Below are 24,766 nucleotides of genomic sequence, written 5' to 3' on the forward strand. Positions count from 1 at the left end.
CACTCCCACGTTTTTTTGTGTGTGTGGGACACTATTCAGAAATGTCTTTATGGACTATTAATGGACTCCAGGAGGTTTACTCTAAAGTGCATGGCATTGCCCTGCCTTGGTTGGCCTTGTCATTAATTGTGCAAGTGCTTTTAAGAAACCTTGCATCCATCCAGTGATCATTTGTTGCATCTTGCCTTTTGATTTAGTGCATCCCATTTGCTGAGGGTGTAAAAATTAAATAAGCCTACTTGAATTGTGTGCAAATAAAAGTCAGACCTGGAGCGAGAACTTGTGTTAGTCCATGTATAAACTACTTGGAGTTTGAATGGATACCTATTTGGGGCAGAGAAAAGGAACCTGTGAGGCTGTTTTAAGGTAAGAAACAAAATAAAAACAGAATAAACAAACCCGAAGGTTTTTAGGCTTACTTCCTGATGCTTCATTATGTTGGAAGTTGTCGGTTTGAGGTTAGCAGCTTGATAGCTCTGTTCAGACAGTAACTATTTTAAACTTGCCTCTGCATTCCTCTGTCTAGGGAGACAGTTACAAGATCCTCAATTATCATTTATTATTATATGTTCCCAGAGGCCATCAGTAGCTTTCAAACCTGGCTGCGCGTCAGAATCACTTATGGAGCCTTTAAAAAAGACAGACTCTAGCCTCACCAGAACCTGAGACTCTATAGGTCTTTATGAGGCCCTGGAATCTGTACCTTTTATAAAGCTCTCCAGCTTTGGATAATTTCGGGGCTTTTGTCAGGCCCATCCTCCCGCCCCAAATAAATGAGTTAAATTCAAGAAACAAGATCAACACAATAGTTGTCCAAAATAGTATAATTTAAAGATTGTAGGCAGGGGAAAGATCCAGTTAGGGATTATGATTATAGAACAGGGGAATGTTTGTAAACTGACTAATGGAAGTCATGGGAGAAACTCTTTGGAGAAAAAGCATTTAGAGTATTTAAGAACATGTAACATGTAAGTCCTTTCACTTCCCATTCACATGGAATCCCTTCTGATTCTCCTCCCCAAGGCTGGGTTTAAGTCCACCGGTAATTTATAAGAGAACGGGTGATACCTGGAGGCTTAAAGAGAGCCTCGACGTAGGTTCAGACCATCTGTGCCCAACAAGCATCGCACGCCTATTGGTGGATCACTGCTTTTTAACAGTGGCTTGGTTGCAGAGGCGGCCTGTGCCAAGACAAGCCAGTATTTTCCTAGAGGTCTTCCTGGTAAACATTTTCAGGTCCGTTTGTTTGACACATATGTCTTGAGGCAACGACATGCTTGGCAAAAGCTACCTACAACTCGAAGCCTCTTTGATAGACACTGCTTCCAAGCACAATGACACATTGTCTTCTAGGGGTTCTCCGGTGTTATTATGGTTCCTACAGGGAAGAGGCAAGGCTGAAGGTGAGGTTTGCTTATGTTGTACTTAATTCCTATGTTTTACTTGATTCCTACCTTAAGACAGCCTCAGAGGTTCTTTGTCTCTGAAAGATTTATTAATGCAGATGAATGGAAATGTTCTGTACTATGTTATATCACGGAAAAATAGTGAAAAGATATCATCCTTGTGACACTGGCATCTATTGTTAACTGTATTTCCTGCCGTATTTCATGACCATACTTTAGCACTTGTATTTACTAAATGTCCAGAAATTTCCAGAACTAATAGATATGTTGTTATGCATATAAAGTGTAGCTACTTTATTAGTGAAATGTTTCATTAACTGTATCACAAACTAGTTCTAAAGCCTCAGTGAGAAATATTGGATTTATAAGACCAATGATTAAAAAAAAAACAAGAATCCTCATCAACTTAAGTTTCTTATCACTTTAGGGTTTTGAATGATATAGGTAGTTGTTAAATATGATTGTAAATGCTGGCTTTTTTCTTCAAACTGGAAAAAATTTCTTGGTTGGTGTCTAAAGGATATTTATTGCTTCCTCCCATAAGCAAGTAGTATAGGTTGACATTGACCTTAAGGAAGGTGAATAGACTGGTAAGCTACATTGAATGAGAATGGTTATATGATCTAACCTTCATGCTAATAAAGTAGCTATCAGTCAGCCAGTAGCCCAAGAACAATCTTTCCTGAAGCAGTGAGGTTAACTAAAGACACCCAGGAGCTTCCCTGCCTCTTCTAAGCTTGTAAAGGTATATGTATTGGGTTTGGACTACCACTCGCTCTTAAAAATATTTGTGGTCATGCCACCAGGCCACCCAGAAACAGAAAGGAAATTTTTATGAACATTAGATGAACTGTTAAAGTAATAATTTAATTTAGATTTGAGGGTTATTATGGAACTATCAATTAAACATGCCCGTAATCCAGTTTATTTATTAAATTTAGATTATATTAATGTAGTTTAAAATGCATGACATTTATTTAGCATCATCAGAGAACAAATGAGCTCTGAGCAAACTTCTCCCAGTCGTGAAGTTTAACCCTTGAAGTGTCAAAACATTTTAGCTCAATAATTTTGAATGGGATTCCTTCCATTAATTACCTTATTTTCTATATTATATCTGTGACTATGGGGTGCTATCATAATTTAGATCATCAGCACACGTATGAATTATTAAAGACTCTATAATATATGGTTACCTTTGGAGTTCTTAAAATGTTAAGGGTCAACTCTTGATACTAAATTATCTGTCGGTTCTTACCCTTCATAAGTTTTATGTCTGCTTTTTGTTGCTTCTGCTTTTTCTATTACTATCAGCCATCAGCTGACAACTGTCACTTACTCAGCTGTCAGCATGCTTGACTTTAAGAGCCTTCACCCATCCATGATTTGTTGCTTTTAATCTAACAGAAATCTAACATAAATTGAAATTAGGGTGTTAGAATAGTGTCCACCATAGGAGACATAAGCTCTGTGTGGAGATGGATGGGGTGAGGTGGAAACTCAGTATCAAAGACTCTGAGCTTTAATAGAAGGACTTCGTGCCATCTGTTTTGACTATAAAGACACCTTCGATTATTCATTAATTCAAGTTTTACTAGGCCCTAGGGACCCAAAGATGAGAACAATGTGGTTCATGCCCTTTGGATGCTCCCCCAAACCAGTAAGTGCCTGGCTACCACAGAAGGATGAATAGACTGTGGAGAGCACTGAATAAGACTGTAATCTCTGGAATTCAGCTGGGTCTTGAATAGGTGAAATTTCTGGGTAAAAAAAAAAAAAAAAGTGGATTATCTGAGGGTTGTTCTTCAATATATACAAAGGCAAATACACTAAGGCAACCACTGCTTAGAAGTTTCAATTCATGTCAAGGAAAGTACTGGAATAAAAATTAATAAACGCAGTGACCCTGGGAGTCCGACAAAGCTGCCTCTGAATGACCTTGGACATTCTTATTTTTATTCCTTTCCATGGACACTGAGCCAGAGGTGTTAATGCCTACCTTATAAAGCTGCTGTGAGGGCCAAATGAAATGTTATGTGAAAAGTGCCCAGTGGAGTACCTGCATCCAGTTCAGTACCCCATTAATGTTCTCTTTCCTGCCTTTTTGGTTTTTTTCATTTTTTGTTTGTCTGGCTTTTTTCACTTCCCTTAAATGTTGTTTGGTAAAGGGTATCTGTAAAGAGTGAAAAATAAAATGACAAATACTGCTTTTCATATTTCTATCAGGCTGTTTTGAGTCATGTTCTTTTAATTGAATGACAGTCACATCATTTGAAAGGCTGGTCTAATAATAGCACCAGAGATTCTAAGCTGACAAAGTGCAAATTTTCAGTCAAGTCTTGATTCCAATTTAGATGTGGAAAGAAGAGAGTTGAAAAAGAATCCTTGTTACTCAAAACACAGATACCTCCATAGGCACACTCTCATATTATAATTGTTTGGACCCCTTTTTAGTAAAAAATAAACCGAATGCCACACGTGCACATTAGTCCACTCCTTAAAAAAGGTTATAAACCCTCAATATGTAAGACTCAGTGGTACCGTGGGGCATCTTTGCTCACATTTAGCTTGCCTGAATCACTGAAGTGTTCATCTGGGTAATCTGGACTTTTTTTTCCCCCTTCCTGTGAAATGCTTCAGTTCATCAATCAATTCCCCATACCGTGCTGTTTTGTAATTCCAATCTATATTGCTAAAGAAAACCTTCAGTGACCCTGAGCAAATCAAGAATAGAAAACGACTTGGGTTTCGTGCTCTTTGCGGCTATGTTAGTGAAGAAATAGATTTTCCCTGACCCTCATTAAAGTCTTCTGTCGGAAATCATGCCCATTGAAAGATCAATTAGTTACACTTTTATTTTGTTTTCAAGTAACTACATTTTCCTTCTCGGTCTCTTCACTGGTCTCAATCTGTTTTCTTCTGGAGGTGAAATACCTAATGTTCACCAATATTGGCTTCTTCTTGGTCTTATAAATTAAGTTTTTAACAAGCTGATTTAAGCTGTGCTTTCAAATAATATGACTCTAGATTTAAACCCAATCACTTTTCTTTACTAGTTGCATCAACAGATGTTCAGCGTTTCATTTTTCCTTAAGGGTGTATGGTTTCTCACTGACTCTTGGCTTCAAATAGGGATTCTCTGCTATTGGTTTTGTCTGTAAGAATTTAAGCTGTTTAAAGCTGTTTGTACTTGTGGCCAAGAGCTCCTAGTTCCCAAAGCAACGGTTTATCACCCACCCCGTGTTATCTTTGCTCTTACGTTTCTTCAGTCACAGGAACACAACAGCACCGGTGGGTTAGATCTGTGGGTAACGCGTGTGTTCGGTAGGCATGGACTGTTTATGACTATGACGAGCCATGTGGGTCGGGCTCATGTTCCTGGAGTGCCCTGAGCAGCTTTACTAATCTGTCAGCATAGTATGTTCTCGTGGATAAATATAGACATACGCGCACTCTGTGAGTTGTAGGTCACTGTCGTACTGTGCAGCTAAAAATTGTCCCATTGGTATGAAGAGTCTGCCCTGGACGGAAGGCCTGTTTTAGTTTGTCTTCTACTGTAGGTCTTTAGCACCTGACTAAAAATACACCTTGGGCCAAAAATAAGAGAGCCCTACCTTGCCGCTGAGACGCTTATGGTGCCAGCGAGCAACAGGACCATGGAGTCCGTCATTATGTTTTTTTGCTTTGGAACATAGTCTGTGTAGCAGTTCCAGACTGTTCGTTTGGGTTCCTTTTCAGGCTCATGGAGATTACAACAGCTTGTTGGAGACGATCCTGTGTGATCAGCTTCATAAAAGGTCTTGGTAGGTATGAAAGGCTGTTAGCATGTATGGCGTGGATCGTTGTTCAGTTAAGGTGCTGAATGTAGGGAAGATTCTCCTAAAGGTTTCAATGGATGGGGCGGAGTCGGGGGGGGGGGAGGCAGTTGCATCTGCATGTGGTGATTTACTTATGATGTCACTGTTCTGAGGCAGGAATAATGCTTTTTAAGTTTCTGTTTGGGATTGCAGTATTTCAGAGGTGATTTTTTGTATATAAGTCTATGGAACAACAAGCTGTGATGTAATGGAATTTTTCTGTGCACCGAAGTTTCACTAAAAGATTTGGTACGATTATCTGTGCTGCAAAATTGCAATCTGAAAAATAGCTCAATATTTGGAAGATAGTTAATACCATTGCATTTTATGTTACAACAGAGGTAGGATTTAGGCTTGATTTCTTCTAAATATTAATGTTGTAAATACTCAGTTATTTTGTTTAAAGCATTGAAATAAACCTGAAGCAGTTTTTCCTTTGTTTTTGGCTTAGCCTTCTCCAACAAGAAAACAAATAAAATGTTTTCTTTTATTGTGTATTAATTAAAAAACAGGATAGGATGGGTAAACCAACATTAAATGGGTCCAAATTGCATGCCTGTGCTTTTCCTTTATCAGAGTAATAGCCTGGTTACGTTAGTTCTAGCATAACCTTGTAAGAAATATTGTACAAGAGTTCAGAAAAATTAATGAGAGGAAATTCCATGACACAGGGTTCATTACATGCATCTTAGATATCGACTGTTTAACTTTCGATTTAATGAAGGTAGGAAAAGTAAATTTGTAGATAGTAAGGACACAACATATTGCTCTAATAAAGGAGAAACCTTTTGTTTATTAATGATTTGGGAGATTTAATTACTTGTTAATTATTCTTTTGCACTATCTTTAGTGAAACTATTAGATATTTACATATGATACAATTCTGTTTGTAGGAATTAAGTCTCTAATAGTCATTAATTTACTCCTTACTTTGTAGTTTATAAAAGCTGACTGTGTATTAGGGAACTTTTTTTTTCCCCTCTCAAGAGATTTTTTTTTTTTTTTTTGATGTATAACAAGCATACAAGTTAAATGATAAAACTTAGAGTTTCATATATTTGGAAAAATGTTATATCGTAATAGGACTCATGTGAACTACTCAGTATTGTTTTTGTTTGATGTCTTGTAAATGTAACTGACTCTCACTGTGTTTCCACTGAATGGACCACTCCCATGATCTGGCAGCCATCTTAAGTCCTTTTTCACTCACTGCCTTTCTTACTTCCAATAAATAATATAACTTAACTTATACAAGGGATCGTTACCAACAAATATTTCTGCAAATTCACAGATTTATCACCGTCTTAGATTATGAACTTCTGGTAGGCACATTTCAAGAGAATTTTACGTAGTCATTGTACATGTCCGTAAGCTATTTAAGAATCTAATGAAACCTAGAATCTTTTTTTTTTTATTAAATGAGCCGGCATCTCAATAAATAAGTGCACATGAAGCAGGAATTTAATAAATGTTTTGCTGTTGACAAAATAAAAAACTAGACTACAAAGAATTTCACCTATTCAGTTAATTTTTTAACAATTGCTGACTGAGCTTCTGTGTATCCCGCCCTGGGTGTTCTTCCTTCACTGTAGATGTTGGAAATGTGTCTTGTGTTAATCATATGTATTATATAATGCGTATACATGACCTCTATATCATACATATGTATATGCATATTATTGTATACGTATGCATATGTATATATTTTACAATAGATTGCATAATAAAACGTATATTGTACCTAGTGCCTTTTTGACCAGGACCCACAGAAAAACAAACAAACAAACAAACAAACACATTTTCTATTATGACTCAGAACACACACACACCGTACATATCTGTAGACGCAGACAGAGACTGAAAACACAAGTTTTGTGAAATAGTGCTTACTTAACCTCACTCTGCAGGGTGCCATCACCCACTATTTTCTCTTGTAGAGTTTTCTATTCTATTTCATTGAAATCATCCTGGTTAGCACCCAGGAAATAGGTTTCATGATTGAGTGACCTCTATATCATACATATGTATATGCATATTATTGTATACGTATGCATATGTATATATTTTACAATAGATTGCATATTAAAACGTATATTGTACCTAGTGCCTTTTTGACCAGGACCCACAGAAAAACAAACAAACAAACAAACAAACAAACAAACACATTTTCTATTATGACTCAGAACACACACACACCGTACATATCTGTAGACGCAGACAGAGACTGAAAACACAAGTTTTGTGAAATAGTGCTTACTTAACCTCACTCTGCAGGGTGCCATCACCCACTATTTTCTCTTGTAGAGTTTTCTATTCTATTTCATTGAAATCATCCTGGTTAGCACCCAGGAAATAGGTTTCATGATTGAGTAGTGGGTCACAACCTGTACTTTGACGTCCCTCTCTAAAGATTCCATAAGCCAGGCATACTCAGTACACCAATAGTCAAGTTCTCTACGGAAATGACAGGCTGTCATCCATGATACTATATTCTACTCCTGGGCAGATTGGTGCTTTATTTGTCAGCATCTTGCTTGGTTGCAGAAATAGCTCTTTCAATAGACTTAATGTGAGTCTCGGGTTGAATGTTGGGTTTCTAAGCTGGGTATTCAGGGCGTTGTATATCTTAATGCTTTCTTACTCCTTAACGCAACAAATATTTATTGAGTACTGGGTATTAAGCTAGAAGGTGAGGTTACAAAAGGAATAGAACAAATACCTTGCCCTTGTTGCACTTAAGTGGAGTAGGGGAGACAGGTAGAAAACAAGTGTATAATGTGTCATCATATATCATCAGGAGGTCAGTGCCCTGCAGGAGAGCAGAGCTGGGTAAAGGGCTAGAGGGAGGTGCCATCAAGTGGCTGGCCAGAACAGCCTCTAATAAAACCAGAAGGAAGTGAGACACCATCAAGTGCCCTTTTCCCCCACCTACGTGAATTCCTACAATCCCATTGCCCCCATTCTCTTCAGCCTCGATGCCTTCTTTGACTGTATCTATCATCAGTTATTTCTAGGTCTCATCTTTAAGGCCACCATCCCAGAGAGTCCTGCCCTGACCCCACAGTCAAGGATACGTCTCCCCTGCTCCTCTCTTTCAACAATCTTCACGGCACTTCCCATTTTTGTAATTATATTTCTGGACATAATACCTGTCTTCCCTGCATATTACCAGCTCCCCCCAGCAGCTGACCCAGTGCTCGGAGCCTCCAGTAAATACTTGATGACTGATTAAATGAACCAGTGAAATAAATAAGTTAACGAATGTTCTCCTACCTTTATGTACTCATCGGTTGGCTTTTCAACCTGACACTGCCTCATGGCATCTTATAGTTGAAAGCACTGAATTCTTTGAGTCTCTCAGGTGGTCTTTTTAAATTTATCTTTGAATTCTGCACCACCCCACAGAATTTTGCAGTGTAACTTATGCATATCAAGGATCAGCGGAACTTTGCCATTTAGTGAATTGATTAACTGATCTCACTCAGACACTTTTGAGACCCAGATATTTCTGAAAAGGCTCAAACTATATTATTGTAACATAGGTATCATAAAGGATGCCTGTGTAAATGGCATCCTGCCTGCGTTCATCCTGGCCGTGTATTGTAAGTGTAAACACCCATGAGACCCACACCACCCATCCCACACATTTAGTTAATGTGGAAGGATGTTGTTGGGCCTGAAATCTGAGTGAACATTAAAACCTATGTGATCGAACCTGGAATAAATGTGTTGTTTGATTTTTCAGTGTATTTTTTAATTGAGTTTAGTTCAATGAAATAATGAAGGAATGCTATTATCCCTTCATTATTGCCATTATAAGATATAGGGAACTTTTTACAAATGAGGCTTATCTTTTAAAAAAAAAGTTGGATTATGAAATTTTTCAAACAAACACAAAAGGGGAAAGAATAGTATGATATATAACATATTGCCATCACTTACGTTCAATAGTTAACAAGGCTTTGTCAGATTTGCTTCAGTTATACCTCCTTTCTCTTTGTTAAAGCATTTCAAATCAAATATAGGTATCATTTCCGTGAATGCCATGCAGTCAATGTACATTCTAGAAAATATGGGTACGTTCTTACCTATCCACAGTGCTAACTTCATACGTACCCAAACTGACCGCCATTCTTTGATGTAACCTAATCTCTAGTCCACATTCAAGTTGCTTTGATTGTCATTTTCAAAAATGTCTTTTAACAGTTGGTTTGCTTTCATCAAGATTCAGACAAGGTCCACACATTACATTTGGTTGTTCTGTCTCCTAAGTCTTTAATCATCCTACCCATTTTTATCTCCTCCATTGACTTGTAGAAATTAGTGCAGTTTTCTTGTAAAATGTACCTACCTTTGAATTATTGCTTTGCTTCCTTAGGGTGACATTTAACTTGTTCCTATAGCCCCATGGTGTTTTGTTTTTTGTTTTGTTTTTTGTTTTGTTTTGTTTGTTTTTTTGGTAAATGGACATTAGTTACAATGTTTTGAAAACTTGATGAACATGGACATAGGGCAAGTTACAGCTCCCTGTCTGCCACACTGCCAAAATCATTTCTGTTCCAGTGGTAGGAGCCTGAGAGCCCCTCTGTCATTCAGGAGTACACAGCCAACATCATTTTCAGTGGTTGAGTGTCATAACTCTAGCCAATATCTTGCCACTGGTAGGGAATTTTGAAAAGGCTTCTAGAGTTGATACTCTAAAAATGCTTCTTAAACACTTTAATTATTGTAACATCGCATCAGGAAACCTACGGTGCATGTTTTCTTTACTGGGGAATAGTGATAGGACTGGATTTCAGGTTCACTTGTGTAAGATGCACTGTCTTCTATCCTGTTTCAGATTCCATCTTTGTTCTTTTTCCCCAGAGTAGCTGCAATGGTCTTTAATTTGTGTTGTCCCTCAAACGGCCCTTCTTGAGCCCACCCTACACAATAACATCAGCTCAGCATTCTTCCCAGAAATCCGCTAACTCCCAGTTGTCCTCCAAATATAGTCTAAACTCACATTGGCCTGCCCTTCAAAACCTTAATTCTAATAATAAGAACTAAACACCTCTATTTTTTTTTTTTATAGGACTTGAGAGTTTAAGTTTTTCATATATATGTAGTTGCTCCATTATTTCATTCACACGAAGACTGTATTACGGAATCAGATGGGTTCCATTCAACAAAGATTAAGCAAGCACAGTTGTTTAATTAGGTATGCCAGATACTGTGCTAAATACATGGAATAAAGACAAGATGTAGTCTTGATCTTGAGGACTTTACAGTCACTTAGTGAAGAGAAAGTTTGAACATGTGTGCTAAGATAGGGATATGTGGTAGGAGGATGAGAGGAGGGAGGAACGAGGAGAGATTCTTAGCAGACGCGTGCACCTGCCATGCTATTCCCTGTGCCTGGGTTGCCCCTTTCTCATCTCTACCTATCAGAATCCTTCAAGACCTGGGTCGAGTGCCATCTATTCCATAATGTCTGGCTAATCGATGGCCTAGAAAAGAGATAATTCCTAGTTAGTATAGGGTTTTGTGAAAGACTCTCAGTACATAATTCTTTTTTAATGTTGACACAAGTCTTGGGTTTACAACTAGGAATAAAGACAGGCTTCCTTGTGTGTCCACCCATAATAGAGGAAGTTGCTAGTGGTCAGGACTAGTCTCACTTGCTAGTCTCAGGAAAGGGAGTGGAGCCAGAGAATAAGGGGAAAGGCTAGGATCATTCGTAAAGCTTTCCCACATAGAGAGGATAGATGATAGAATCTCACTAATTCATATTAATTCAAGGGAAAGCAAATGTTAATCTTTAAAAAAAAATTTGAGTATAGCTGACATACAATGTTACATCAGTTGCAGGTGTACAAGAGTGATTCAACAAGCTTATGTGTTATGCTCACCACAAGTGTAGCTCCCATCTGTCACCATACAAGCGATTACAGTACCATTGACTATATTCCCTATACTGTGCCTTTCATCCCTGTGACGTATTCACTCCATAACCAGAAGACTGTACCCCCTGCTCCCCTTTACCCATTCTGACCATCCCTGTACCCGTCTGTCAACCATCAGTTTGTTCTCTGTGTTAATAGGTTTGATTCTGCTTGCTTTTTTTAGATTCCACATGTGAGGGAAATCATATGGTGTTTGTCTTTCTCAGTCTGACTTATTTCACTTAACATCATACCCTCCAGGTGCATCCATGTTGTCACAAATGCCATGAAACATGCACCGTAGGTATATGTACACATACATCCATACCACATCTTCCTTATCCATTCATCTGTTGATGGGTAAGTGTTAATTCTTTGAACTGTGCAAGTATTGAATAAGTGATGTTTTATTAATTTTGACTATATATTTTATATAGTCATAGAATGAATACTGGTGCTAGAAAGGACAACCTGGCCTGGATTCTTTAAAAATAACAGATAAGGAAACTGAAGCCCAGTTGGTACAAGTTCATCCCCCAAGTTCATATGGAGCCATACTAGGACCTTTGACTCCCCATTTGGTGTTCTTCCTATGTTTTGCCTCCAGAGCATTAACTTAGTTAAAGTTAATGAAGCATATCTGTAGGCAAATGGAATGAAAAACAATGTTATTAACTGGATTAATTGGTTCTCTTTGTTTTCCCATTTATTTATATCAGAGACATCAAACTATACTCCAGGGCCAACAGCATTGGCATAATCCGGTTATGCCTAGTTAGGATTAGTTAGAACTGGTTGTCACTGGTTAGAAATGCAGGTTATTGAGCCCCATCCCAGACCTGCTGAATCAGGTGGGGTGCAGCCTTCCAGGCAAATCTGACATGCCGAGATTCTGATCACCACCGCTTCACATTGTAAATCAGCATAGCCTTTTGAAAATTACCATTAAAAACAAAATACAGGGGCGCCTGGGTGGCGCAGTCGGTTAAGCGTCCGACTTCAGCCAGGTCACGATCTCGCGGTCCGGGAGTTCGAGCCCCGCGTCGGGCTCTGGGCTGATGGCTCAGAGCCTGGAGCCTGTTTCCGATTCTGTGTCTCCCTCTCTCTCTGCCCCTCCCCCGTTCATGCTCTGTCTCTCTCTGTCCCAAAAATAAATAAACGTTGAAAAAAAAAAAAAAAAAAAAACAAAACACAAAGCCTTGTCCAGTTTATCCTAAAGTTTGACTTAATGCATTGCAAATTAATGAGATTTGTACTGCACAAAATAAGCCAGAAGAGGAAGAAAATGGAGAAGAAAAGAAAAGGAGAGAGGGAAGAGAGGCCAGTCAGTGGAGGGCACATGAATGAGAGCAGTTTGTCTGTTTTGCTGAGAAGAAGGAAGTTGAAATTCAGGATTATCCTGCCTCTAGAAGGTTATTCGATCTCCTTTTGGTGAGAAAGGACCTTGAAATGTCAATGTAACCTCATCTTCCCTTGCTCACAGATCTTGGCAGACATTTGTTCAGGCTCTGATGACAGTACCTACTTTGAAAATTGGGGAAGGTCCATGTAATTGCATCTTAGCAGATGACAGACATTTAGAAAGGCAATCGTTGAAGTGTTCCTGTCATTTCTGTAAGATAAAATACTGTAAGTCAAAGGAAGAGAGAAAAGAAAACAGGGCAGTGACTCGATGCCTACTTTCTCTTTATTGAACTCCTTCACTCTCTCCCGGGTATCCAGTCTCTAGGAGACCAAAGACAAAAATGGTGTGGAGAGGTTGCAGACTGAACAGAAGTTCACTTGCTCCTTGTTAGAATAACAACCAGTTAAAGTTGATATCATCAGTATATCTAGGAAGGAATGGTCTCTAGATCTTTCTAATGTATGTCAGTAATCAGATTTCGTATATTTTATGGGTCTTCAATTCTTGGCTCTGTTTTATACTCTTAGCCTTCCCAAAGCCCTTATACTAGCTAAAAGATGCATTCAAGTTTAAGGGGACAGAGAACTTGGCAGGATGGACCTCTGTGGCTGGCACATCCTCCACATCACAACATCTGTATTTTATTTCTTCGTCCCCTGAAGTCCCCAAACTGGCTCATACCAGGGCCAAACTGTGGGTAAGGGAACTTATTTTATTTAGTCTTCCTCATAAACAACTGGTTTGTTTTTAAATTCAGGATCATACAAGAAGCTCAGAAGATATACATGGGGTCAGATCCTGGGTCAACCACTCTGTGACCTTAGGCAAGACACTTAACCTCTCTTTACCTACATGGTCTTATCTGTAAAAGTGAGAGGGGTTGGCCTTCCAAGATTATTTTTGAGTATTAAAGACATTATTTATCATGGGGCACCTGGGTGGCTCCGTCGGGTTGAGCATCCGACTTCGTCTCGGGTCATGATCTCACGGTTTGTGGGTTTGAGCCCCGTGTCAGGCTCTGTGCTGAACTCTTGCTCAGAGCCTGGAGTCTGCTTCAGATTCTGTGTCTCCTTCTCTCTCTGCCCCTCCCCCCGCTCACGCTCTGTCTCACTCTGTCTCTCAAAAATAAATAAATGTAAAAACAAAATTTATATATATATATATATATATATATATATATATATATATATATATATATATATAAAAGAGACAGTAACTATCTTAGAGCCATCTTGTGGACCCTGAAACTCGAAGGCACACAATTTGAGGACTAGAGAATGGAGAGAGTGAAGTAGCCTGAGAAAGGAAGAATGCATTTCATCAATGAAAACACAAGGAACATTTCACATTACCAGAATTTTACAGAAATTAGTTAAGAGGAACTTAGCATGCCATTGAATATATTTTTCTTCCAAGGCAAAAAGCATTTCTGAGTATTTTTGCCTTGTACTCTCTTCTTGACCAGTTTTGAAACATATAAAATTAAGAGTTATCCATCTCTTTGTTAAGAAATGTTTTTCTGTTGCTCAAACTAATTGTTTCTTTAAATCTCAACATTTTCTGTTTCTTAAGAATACCCTTCAGAGGAAAATAATTCTTCCTATCACATTTGCAGGATTTTTTCTTCTTTTTATCCTAATGTATTTTGCATGACTTTTAAAGTTTCTGGTCACTTTGAGTATTTGCAGTACCTTTTAAAATACCATTTCTTAAGCACCCTTATAAATGCATTAGTGGACAATTTATTATAGTTCTATACACAGTGTGACATGTTCTCACAGTAGCTGCGTCATTCTGGGTTTGTTATGTTTTATGAAATGTTCCTGTAATGCCAGTAAACAGAAAAAGTCTTACAGGAAAAGAGGGATGGGGGGGGGGGGGGGAAACATCAAGTCTTCAAGAAGGATCCCAGCACTTGGGTACTGACAGGATTTGCCCTTAGAACCCACAAAACGAATGAGGTGCTGAGAACTGGCAGAAAGAATAACATATATCCAACTGTGAACAAAGAAATCTAATCAATCTACTCCTGTGTTAAAAGATAGGTTACAGTGATCTGTAGGAAGTAGGGTTGTTTAAATGGACCTCCATTTCTTTTTTTTTTTTAATTTTTTTTTTCAACGTTTATTTATTTTTGGGACAGAGAGAGACAGAGCATGAACGGGGGAGGGGCAGAGAGAGAGGGAGACACAGAATCGGAAACAGGCTCCAGGCTCTGAGCCATCAGCCCAGAGCCCGACGCGGGGCTCGAACTCCCGGACCGCGAGATCGTGACCTGGCTGAAGTCAGATGCTTAACCGACTGCGCCACCCAGGCGCCCCAACGGACCTCCATTTCTAAGAGGAGTAGCGACTTTGAACAGTGACCGCCATATAATCTCAGGGGCACTTCAAAAGAAAAGGGAACCATTTCTTCTTTATTTCAAACGCTCAGAGTCTGATTCCCATTCTGGGAACATCAGAGCAAGCACTGAATATTGTCAACAACTAACTCTGCGCTTGTCTGTCTTTATAAGTGGGGAAAGAAGCCGGCAAGGATGGGCCTCTTTCCTGAGTTATATACTTTGTGAGGGGAGGTGAAAAGGCTGCGTGTCCAATGGGCATTTTGATTCATGCTCTTCACAGCCTGGTTAAAATTCTCATTCCCAACCAGAACAGACGCAAAAATGGGCAGGTCAAAGGGATGGGTCAGAGAAGCAGATCCTGCCCAAGCCAAGTGTGTTTGGATTTCCTTAGACACCAAGAATGCACACGGCTCTCGTTGCTCTCCACGGCAGTTCCAAACCCAACATTTGAACATTCCTCTATTCCCTCACTGTGTTTAATTTCCCTTCATTTTTGAACGTACTGCAATCTGACTTGCAGTTTGACTTGCGGTGTATATGTGCGTGTGTGTGTCCAAAACATTGCGGATTGTATGGTCCTGCTTCAGCAAACCGTAAACTCTGTGAGGGCGGGAACTCTCTGTTGACTGCTACCTTCCCAGGGCCTAGAACAGTGCTGGAAGCCCAGGTACTCGTTAAAGAAATATTGGTCGAAATGAATGAGTGAACGAATGAATGACAGCCTTAACAAGTGAGGGGATCAACTTCTCTGAAAATCTGACTGAGAAAACCAGTTGTTGTCCTGTAACATGTGGGGCCACTTACAGCCTCTGGGACATTCATATGAGGAAATTCATTATGACATTAACTTTCCTTTCAGTGACATAATAAAAATGTAGCCAAACTATGAGTTGTGGGGTATTTGTATTGGTGTCGCAGTTTGGAAGTTAATAATTCCTGGAAATGTTGGCAATTCAGGGAAAGTTTACTGAAGACCTTAGCCAGCTAAGAGCGGCCAGCCTAAAAATCATGTTACTAGTCAATGACACTGGGGAAAAAAATAGTCACGTTCAGGAGATCATCGTTTGCAGTTAGAAATAGATCTAATAAAGAGCTAATGAATGGGCCACAAAAGCCTCAAACAGATTTCTTCCAGACTAAGGAATGGGCCCTGCTTACTAGAAGAAATAGAGACTCAGGGAACAAGGGGAAGGAGCTCCTGAAGCCATCCTGCAAACCCAAATAGAAACCGAATTTGGGCTAAAATAATGGCATCGGCAAAACCCGTTTAAGATACAAGAAGGCAATGGAGAAAAATTAAAACGTGTCAAATCCAAGAGGAAAATGTCAATGAGAAAATCTAAACAGAAAGCAAATTCCCAAAAGTTTCAGTAAGGAAGGTCCTGGTTAATAACTGAACGTGATGCCCTTGTGGCCCGTGCCTCCGTTCCCCGCCCACGGGAACCCAGGTCTGAGTGACTATCTAGGGACGTTGAGCTGATGTGTACAAATAGGGAGATGAGCTGAAGAAGAGAAGGAGAGATGGTTAAAGCAGATGGAGAGGAAGCTCAAAAAGTTATCACATGCAGGAAAATTTAAATGCGAGAAAGCGTTTAATCTAGCAAATTAAATCGTTCCTTCAACATGTCTTTTTAGGTGGGGAAGATAACAGTGACCTGTCAGGACCCTTTCATCATCAGGGATCCCTATTTCCAGAGGCCCCACCATGGAGGCACCATGGATGGCACGGTCTCCAAGAAGTCTGGGAGGGAATCCTGACCTCCGGCCGACTTGCTTGCCTGGCTGGACAGAAAGTAGTGGCAACACCGTGGTGGGAAGAGTCGATTCAGACAGTAGTGCCTGCTTGGGCAGAGCCAGAAAGGGGCCAAAGTGTGACTATTACTGCATTGGTGGTTTGTCTGTTGCAATAAAAAATAAGTTCCAGTTAAAAATTAGACTTATGGGGCACCTGGGTGGGTCAGTCAGTTGAGTGACCTATTCTTGGTTTTGGCTCAGGTCCTGATCTCAAGGTTATGAGATCAGGGCTCCGAGTAGGGCTTACTCTGGGCATGGATCCTGCTTAAGATTCTCTCTCTCTCTCTCTCTCTCTCTCTCTCTCTCTCCCCCTCTCTCTGTCTCTGTCTCTCTGTCTCTCTGTCTCTTTTTCTCAAAAAAAAAAAAAAATCAGACCTATGAAGAAAGAGATTAATTCTTCAGAGTGAAATTCTTAAGGTTGTTATTTACCCTTTATACCCCAAACCTTTTTTTAGGCTTACCTTTTGGAAATTTACATCACTCTTCTTCCCACCTTCTCAAATACAGGACTACATATCAAACTTATTTTAGCTTTTCCATAGGACTTAAGGTCATCGTCATGAATATTAGTTGTGACAACATGCTAGATGGATCTGTCACTGCCCCCACACTTGTCAGAGTGTCTGATTCTTTGGCCTTGTGCCAAATGGCTTCACACAACTGCATTTTTAAGTTACAGAGCCTTTTTAGAGTAGTGCCTTCCCCCCCCCCCTTCTTTTGCTATTAGAGTTTCTACCCAAGATGTTGCGTCTTTCCTTGTAATTTTCTCTTTCCAGACTACTGTGAACTTCAAAACTGGACAGTGGATCTTAATTATGTGTAGATTAAAAGCAAGTACACAGGGAAAAATCTAATGATGTTTTCTAGTGGTAATGTTCTCATATTTAGACTAGTAGAGACTTTGTGACTCAATTTTGACTACCAGGGAATATGTATTGTCACCAAATAACTGAGCTCCTGAAAGGTGCTACGTCATATGTTTACTTTTGAAAATTATTCCGACAAAAGGCTAGGATTTGTTATGAATCAATTATGGTAGGATACAGAGAGCTATTAAAACAGAGTGGATCTTGTTCAAGGACATTTACCCCATTAAATTTTACTGCATCTCTATATGCCCCTCTGATCTGTTTAAAACAGGAATGATGGGCGCCCTCCCCTTGAATCTCTTTCAGCTCTGGCACAGGGCTCTGCTGGGCTAGGATAGTTCCTCTCCAAGGCTGTGTAGACTCTTGCACTCACAAGGATGTCTGGCTCTGAGGTACAGGTGACTAACTTTTTTTATGACAGCAGTGAATTGGTACCTTGGCCGTTTAAATGGAATATTCATTCCATTCATTCCATATTCATTCCATATTCATCTCATAACCAGAGACACATCTTGGTATCTGGAGTTCAGCTATATGGTTCAAGATGCAACATTTCAGAAGACTGCCGGAGGTCACTCTTGAAATTTCTCTCACTGGGGTCGGGATTTTTAGGCCCCAGAGTCTTTTAATTATGGATCTGATCTTGCAATTACGTATTACATCAAGCTGATTAGTGCTGTCTTCTAGAAATGGATTAAATCCTGTGGAAAACTAAAGGTAATGAAAGATTGTCCTTCACTTAGACTTTCTCAGTTTCTATTCCAATCTCCAGCCCTATGGCACAATGCCCTGGAAACATGACGACAATACCTCGTAGAGACCTTAGTCCCTTTATTAAGTTGGTCTTGGGATCCCAGGCTTCCCATTTCCAAAAGGCACCTGCACTGAGGAGAAGCAGGTAAAGGCAGAGGAGTGACCAGAACTTCATTTGCATCACCTGATTTTGAATATGTCCGATTAGAATCAATCATGCCTTTTAGGAAGCAGCTTCAAGTGCTGTTTAACTAATGACTCTTCCTTGCAAATACTGCACCCTCTCCCTTTAATGACTCTAACTACTGATTCGTCTCTGAGAGCTCCCTCCCTATGAGTCAAGATGTACAGAAATAAAGTAAGGTGTCATTTCAGGTAGTTACTTAAGGAGATCTACTGAGTATTATCTGTATAAAGAACTCTGTATTAGACTAGGAGGCTACAGTCTTATTCGGGAACTTTCAGAGGATAACACGGAGAAGAGTATATGGTTCAGTTACGGGGCCAAGCCTTGGCAAAACTGTGTGACCAACTGATAATTACTTCTCTTGTCAGCTATCTTCTGAGTCTTAGGTAATGTAGGATGTAAAAGGCCAAAGAACATGAGTTAAGTGCCTAAATCTGGTAATACAGACTTACCAGGGAAGAGTGGGCAGGTGGAGGTGGGTTTTGCGGAGATCGATCTACACGTGGCTCTGAAAGGACAAGAGAGTTAGATGATCAGAGAAGAGTGGAAAGGAGCAGGAAGAGAGAAAGGAGGAAGGCATAGGGAAGAAGAGTGTGCTCCTGGGCCAGCCAGGGTATCAGCCTGGCTTGGGGACAGGGTGGAAGCAAACTGCTGAAGGCTATCAAAACCGGACCATGTGTGAAGGCTGGATGGTAATTAAGAGCCAGTGAAAATCTTGAGAAAAAAAAAAGTTATAATTAAAGCCATGGTGAAGGGGCATCTGGGTGACTCAGTTGGTTAAGCGTCTAACTCTTGGTTTCTGCTCAGGCCGTGATCTCATGGTTTCGTGAGTTCCAGCCCCGTGTTGGGCTCTGCACTGATGGTGTGGAGCCTGCTTGGGACGCTCTCTCTCTCTCCCTCTCTCTCTAGCCCTCCTCTGCTCACGTAGTCTCTTTCTCAAAATAAATAAATAAACGGAAAAAAAATGTAAAGCCATGGTAAAGAAAAATTTGGTATATGAAAGGAATGAAATATAAAGTCAGCACAGAGGCTGCTATAGTAATTGAGCCATAAGTTTCCAAAGGCCTGGACCAGGATGGAGCTCATAAGAATGGAGAAGAAATGGAATAATATACATAAAACATGTTTTAGTTTTATAACTTGAGAAGCCATAAAGTGTGGTGGTAGTTGAGATATGGGAAGATCCTCCAGATGTAAGGGACCCCTCAACTGTGTGGCAGGTCGAATGGATTAGAGAGAAAGGAGCATAGGGAAAGAGGAGATAGACCCTAACACAAGGACGTGTTTGTCATCCGATAAAATAAATACAATTTTTCATTGGCTTCCTCAGAATTTTACTTGGGATAGAAAGAAGGGAAGAGAAGACTTGAGTTTATTTTCAGTTTTGAGAAAAGTATTCAGCTTTCCTGGAGAACTTTTTTCCTCTTTCATTATCAGTGACAGGCCACCCTTCTCTTACTATCCAAACCAGCATCCAAATGAAGTCCCCTTTTTTCTTCATCTTTTCCTTAATCTTCGTATTCAGCCACCCTGAGCTGGAGAGCCTTCCTTTAAAAAGTCTACTTTATTGGGGCGCCTGGGTGGCTCAGTTGGTTAAGCATCCAACTCTTGATTTTGGCTCAGGTCATGACCTCACTGTTCGTGAGATTGAGCCCCGCATTGGGCTCTATGCTGACGGTGTGGAGTCTGCTTGGGATTTTCTCTCTCTCTCTCTGCTCCTCCCCTGTTCTCTCTTTCTCAAGATAAATAAATAAACTTGGAAAAAGTTACTTTATCATCATCCTGTCCTAAGCCACTTAACTCAACATTTCTTTCATTGGCTATCATGACCAACCATGTCACAAGTACTTAGGTGGAAGGAGATAGCGCATGTTAGAATTTGACGTGCCAAAGTACAGTAAAAAGTAGAGAGACATGAAATTTTCATTTATGAATAAAAATTGCTTTCTCTATCAAATTAAAATACTTGTCTGACTCTGTTGCATTCTAAAAGGAGGCCACTCACTAGGGACTCTCACAGCTGCCTCTGTTCAAGATCTAATACAAGCAGGGAACCTGCACATTTTAGAAGAGGTGAGGAGAGGTATCCCAATTTGAGCCGAATGGTGGCGTGAGTGAAAAGTCAAATGCACATCTCAGATGGCATAGATGGGGCGCTGCCTGAGCCTTTTATCTTTCAAGAGGGGCATCTCTTTCAGGAGCAAGAGCCAAATGGGCTTCTGAAACTTCTGGGTCATGGAAACTTCTGGAAGTCACCACCCCAGAAGTCTTTTCCTTTTTTAGAATGAAGCACGGAGAGCTCCTGGCCATTAGAAAAACCAGGACAGGAAATCACTTTTTTTCCATATACATTTTCTTAGCCCATTTCCCTGGCACATAAAAAACAAGCAAAAAACATCTTAAATGTTGTAGGATTCATAATTCAACATCAACAATTATGTTGTATGCTTACAACATAATTCACCTAGGGCCATCTGGGTGGCTCAGTGGGTTGGGCATCCAACTTCAGCTCAGGTCATGATCTCATGGTTCATGGGTTCGAGCCCCACATTGGGCTCTGTGTTGACAGCTCAGAGCCTGGAACCTGCTTTGGATTCTGTGTCTCCCTCTCTCTCTGCTTCCCCCCCCCCCCCCCACTTGCACTCTGTCTCTCTCTCTCAAAAGTAAACATTAAAAAAATTTAAAAAAGAAACATAGTTTACCTAAAGCAATGTAATAACCAGAAATACTTTGAGATTATCAAACATGGCATACTGCAAACTTAATGTAATCGAAATAGTTATATTCTGACACCATTCCTTTTTTTTTAATTAATTAATTTTTGAGAGAGAGAGAGAGACAGAGAGAGAGGCAGAGAGAGAGAGAGAGAGCACACAAGTTGGGGAAGGGCAGAGAGAGAGGGAGACCCAGAATCTGAAGCAGGCTCCAGGCTCTGAGCTGCCTGCACAGAGCCAGATGCGGGGCTTGAACCCACCAACCGTGAGATTGTGACTTGAGCTGAAGTTAGACACTTAACCAACTGAGCCACTCAAGTGCCCCTGACACCATTCCTAAAGAACACGGCCAGGTTATGACATCAAATGCAGCATTCTTCATATGATTCATATCCATACGTTCATGGCTTAATACAGCCAATCTGGATATTTAGGATGTTATTTTCAGCCGGTAAGAACATCTGTTGTATTTTTCAGCTTCTCCAGTTGGCAACGGTTATATCAAGCCTCCGGTTCCACCTGTTTCTGGCACACAGAGAGAGAAAGGGCCGCCAACCATGTTACCCATCAACGTGGACCCAGACAGCAAACCAGGAGAATATGTCCTCAAGAGTTTATTCGTCAACTTTACCACTCAGGCTGAGCGCAAGATTCGCATCATCATGGCAGAGCCTCTGGTGAGTATGCTCCACGACACCTGTCTCAATTCGTCTTTATATTAAATATAGTAGACTTTAAAGCTCTGAGGAAAGATGGATTGTTTTCCCCCAGATTTCCAAAGGTGTTTTTGATTCCACAGGTGATTTTTTTAAAAGATTATGATTTAAGTTTCCCGATTTAGAGGGGAAAAAAATGAGAGGGGCACCTCGGTGGCTTAGTCAGTTGAGACTCCAGCTCTTGATCGCGGCTCAGGTCATGATCCCACGGTTTGTAGGCTCTGCACTGACAGTGTGAAGCCTGCTTGGGATTCTCTCTGTCTTTCTCTCTCTCTCTGTCCCTCCCCCACTCATGCTCTCTCTCGCAAAATAAATAAACTTAAAAAAAAAATGAGAGTCAAGGACTTTAAAAGAATCCTTAGCAAATACATTTCCGTGGCATGTTTCATTACTGCATTTGAACAGTAATAAGCATAACTTAACAACAGGAAGTGTGAGTCCTAGAAAAACTGTGTTCAGAGTCCCTGCCATGCATTTATACTTGAGTCGGAATCTTTTGTCTGTTTTTAAAGTAAATGAGAAAAAAAAAAAATCATTCTTCAAGTGGCTTCCTGGACTTCCAGTTTGAGAACGTAGGGTCTCAGCAATCTATTGTCTGAAGAAGTTATTTGGTGAGTCATTCAGAAACACCTCTTTGTTTTCTGAAAGTCGGAGGACAGGAGATCCTCGGCTCACTTACCTTTAGGTCCCTTATTAGACAGATAATGTCTGTGGACGTCAGTATCTTTCTTTGCAGATGATTCTGCTACAAAATAAGGCATGTGTTTCAGCCTTATGTTAATGGCTCTAACAAGGGCTCTAAAGACAGAGTACTGAACCTCAAAAGGACAGTCAGGAAGGAAGAAAGGCCAATGGGCAGATTCAGATTACTTGTTTTCTGACCTTGGCGGGAGAAACCCAGTAGGAGAAAAGGCTAGGAATCCAGAGTGACACAGCTTTTTCTATGAAGCTCGGCTTTGTACCTCCTGAGAGGATCCTGGGGCATAAGAAGATGCTGAGAGGTTTGCTTTGCAGCACCAGAGCTTAAAATAATTAAGTATGATGGTGTTAAAACCACAACAAGTCTCTAAACAAATACATAGCAGATGATGTTCGACATCATCTGTTAAAAATGACCTTTGTAAGAATCACAATTGAAGACCTGGGAAACAAAATTCAAGAATATTTGTTAAGTATATGGTTGCCTGACGGTTACAAATTTTGCATTTTAAAGTTTTTATTAGATCAGTGGAGGTTATCTTTATGAATTCTACCTTCCTATTATGGAATGTTTCTTGGTTTTATAGTTCTAATCATTTAAACCTCAGTATAGTACCTTTTCCACATTCACTTATTTTTGAAATTTATTTTTCTGCTACTCTTTCTGCTAATAATAGCTAATATTCCTGGAGTACTTACTGTGTGCCTGGCACTGTGTTTCATTTAGTGTCTCCTTTAACCTTTACAATAACCTTAGGTAGGTAGTATTTATATCCCCATTTATAGATGGAAACGTTGGCACAGAGAGTGCGAAGTAGTTGCCTAAGGCCACACAGTGTTGATATGAACTCAAGCCTAGTAACTTCAGAGCCCGCCTCTGAACCCTCTACACTCTGTTGCGTCTTTACGTGGACGTCCTCACGTGAAGATACCTTCTTTAATGTCTTACAACCAACCAACACAGAGCTCTCCTATAACTTAAACTGGCCAAAGATCAAGTACCCAAATTCTCATTGCCCAAAATTGTGCTGATCCCTGGAACCCTCTGAGCGCCTGGGTAGATTCTGAGGCTGCCCGGACTCCCTCCCCTGGCGGAGGGTGGGAAGCCAGCTTGGGTCCAGAGGTCACGGGGGAGTTTAAGGAGGAGAGAGCAGTAAGGCACAAGGAAGAGTTATTCCTTCACCGTGGCAGATCAGGGTCTCTGAAATTGTTTGTCATAGTGCATTTCCCTAAGGAGCTGGGAAGTTGTACCAAAGTTTAAAGAGATGCTAAGACTAGGCCCTGACATCTTTTGAGCCATCCCTCTTTCCAAAATAGTAGTTTAAATGCCATTATTTGAAACTTTATTAAGTGGGGTAGTTTGGGGTTAACTTTTTCTTCACTCAGCTTGGCATTTGTTTGGATGGCATTTTCTTTTTGGAGTAAACGTCACGTCTGAAAATCTATGTGCCATAGCATTCTTTTAATTAGAGGTAGACAATTTTGTTCCTTTCAGGGAGACGCCTTAAACGTCCCTAAACAGGAAAAATGGGAAAGAAAAAGTGTAAGTCCTTTTCACCAGCAAATCTTTATTGTGGGCCTAGAGTGACAGGCCACTGGATGCTGAGTGCCAGGTAGAAGAACATTATGTTCAAGAAATGTATCAATCAAATTTCAGTATTGTTGCTTTTTATAAAAAGGGGCTATTTATTTCCCCCTGTACTTTTTGGCAGAGACGTAAGCTTCCGTGCCATATCCGTTTCTGGTCTGCTGAAAAATGCTTAGTAATTTTTGTCCTTGTACTTGTGCGCTTACGGGGCAATACACGTGAGTCGATTTTGCAGCTCACTGCTGGATTCAAAAAATGTTACTGTGCATTTGTTAGTTCTGTAGCCATAGCAAGAGGTGTTATTTATTTATTATTTATTTATTTATTTATTTTTGAGAGAGAGAGAAGGAGCGTTATTTATTTGAGAGAGAGAGAGAGAGGGAGCGTGAGCATGGGAGGGGCAGAGAGAGAGAGAGAGAGAGAGAGAGAGAGAGTCCCAAGCAGATTCCACGCTGCCCACACAGAGCCCAACACGGGGCTCGAATTCACAAACCAGGAGATCATGACCTG

General features: G+C 40.2%; 1 protein-coding gene and 1 long non-coding RNA gene across 11 annotated transcripts in view; one reads left to right on the top strand and one right to left on the bottom strand.

Moving 5' to 3' along the window:
* FRY (FRY microtubule binding protein) overlaps positions 1-24,766 on the top strand; it is a 454,383-nt gene that overhangs the window by 216,182 nt on the left and 213,435 nt on the right. For 9 of the 10 annotated variants that reach the window (XM_045472997.1, XM_045473090.1, XM_045472660.1 and 6 more), the window contains one exon: positions 21,731-21,930. In XM_045472997.1, the coding sequence (XP_045328953.1) occupies positions 21,811-21,930 (120 nt within the window). In that variant the 5' untranslated portion in view covers positions 21,731-21,810. Of the gene's footprint in view, positions 1-4,916; positions 5,210-21,730; positions 21,931-24,766 lie in introns of those variants that run through there. The other variant, XM_045472833.1, reaches the window with a different exon arrangement.
* Positions 14,499-24,766, bottom strand: part of LOC123595418 — a 51,866-nt gene continuing 41,598 nt past the window's right edge. The window contains exons 2-4 of the long non-coding RNA XR_006711162.1: positions 18,992-19,047; positions 14,921-16,834; positions 14,499-14,677 (exon numbers count right to left, since the gene is read on the bottom strand). This is a non-coding gene — a long non-coding RNA (uncharacterized LOC123595418). The remainder of the gene's footprint in view (positions 14,678-14,920; positions 16,835-18,991; positions 19,048-24,766) is intronic.

The sequence above is a fragment of the Leopardus geoffroyi genome, chromosome A1 (assembly GCF_018350155.1).
Source record: "Leopardus geoffroyi isolate Oge1 chromosome A1, O.geoffroyi_Oge1_pat1.0, whole genome shotgun sequence".
NCBI classification, from domain to species: Eukaryota; Metazoa; Chordata; class Mammalia; order Carnivora; family Felidae; genus Leopardus; species Leopardus geoffroyi.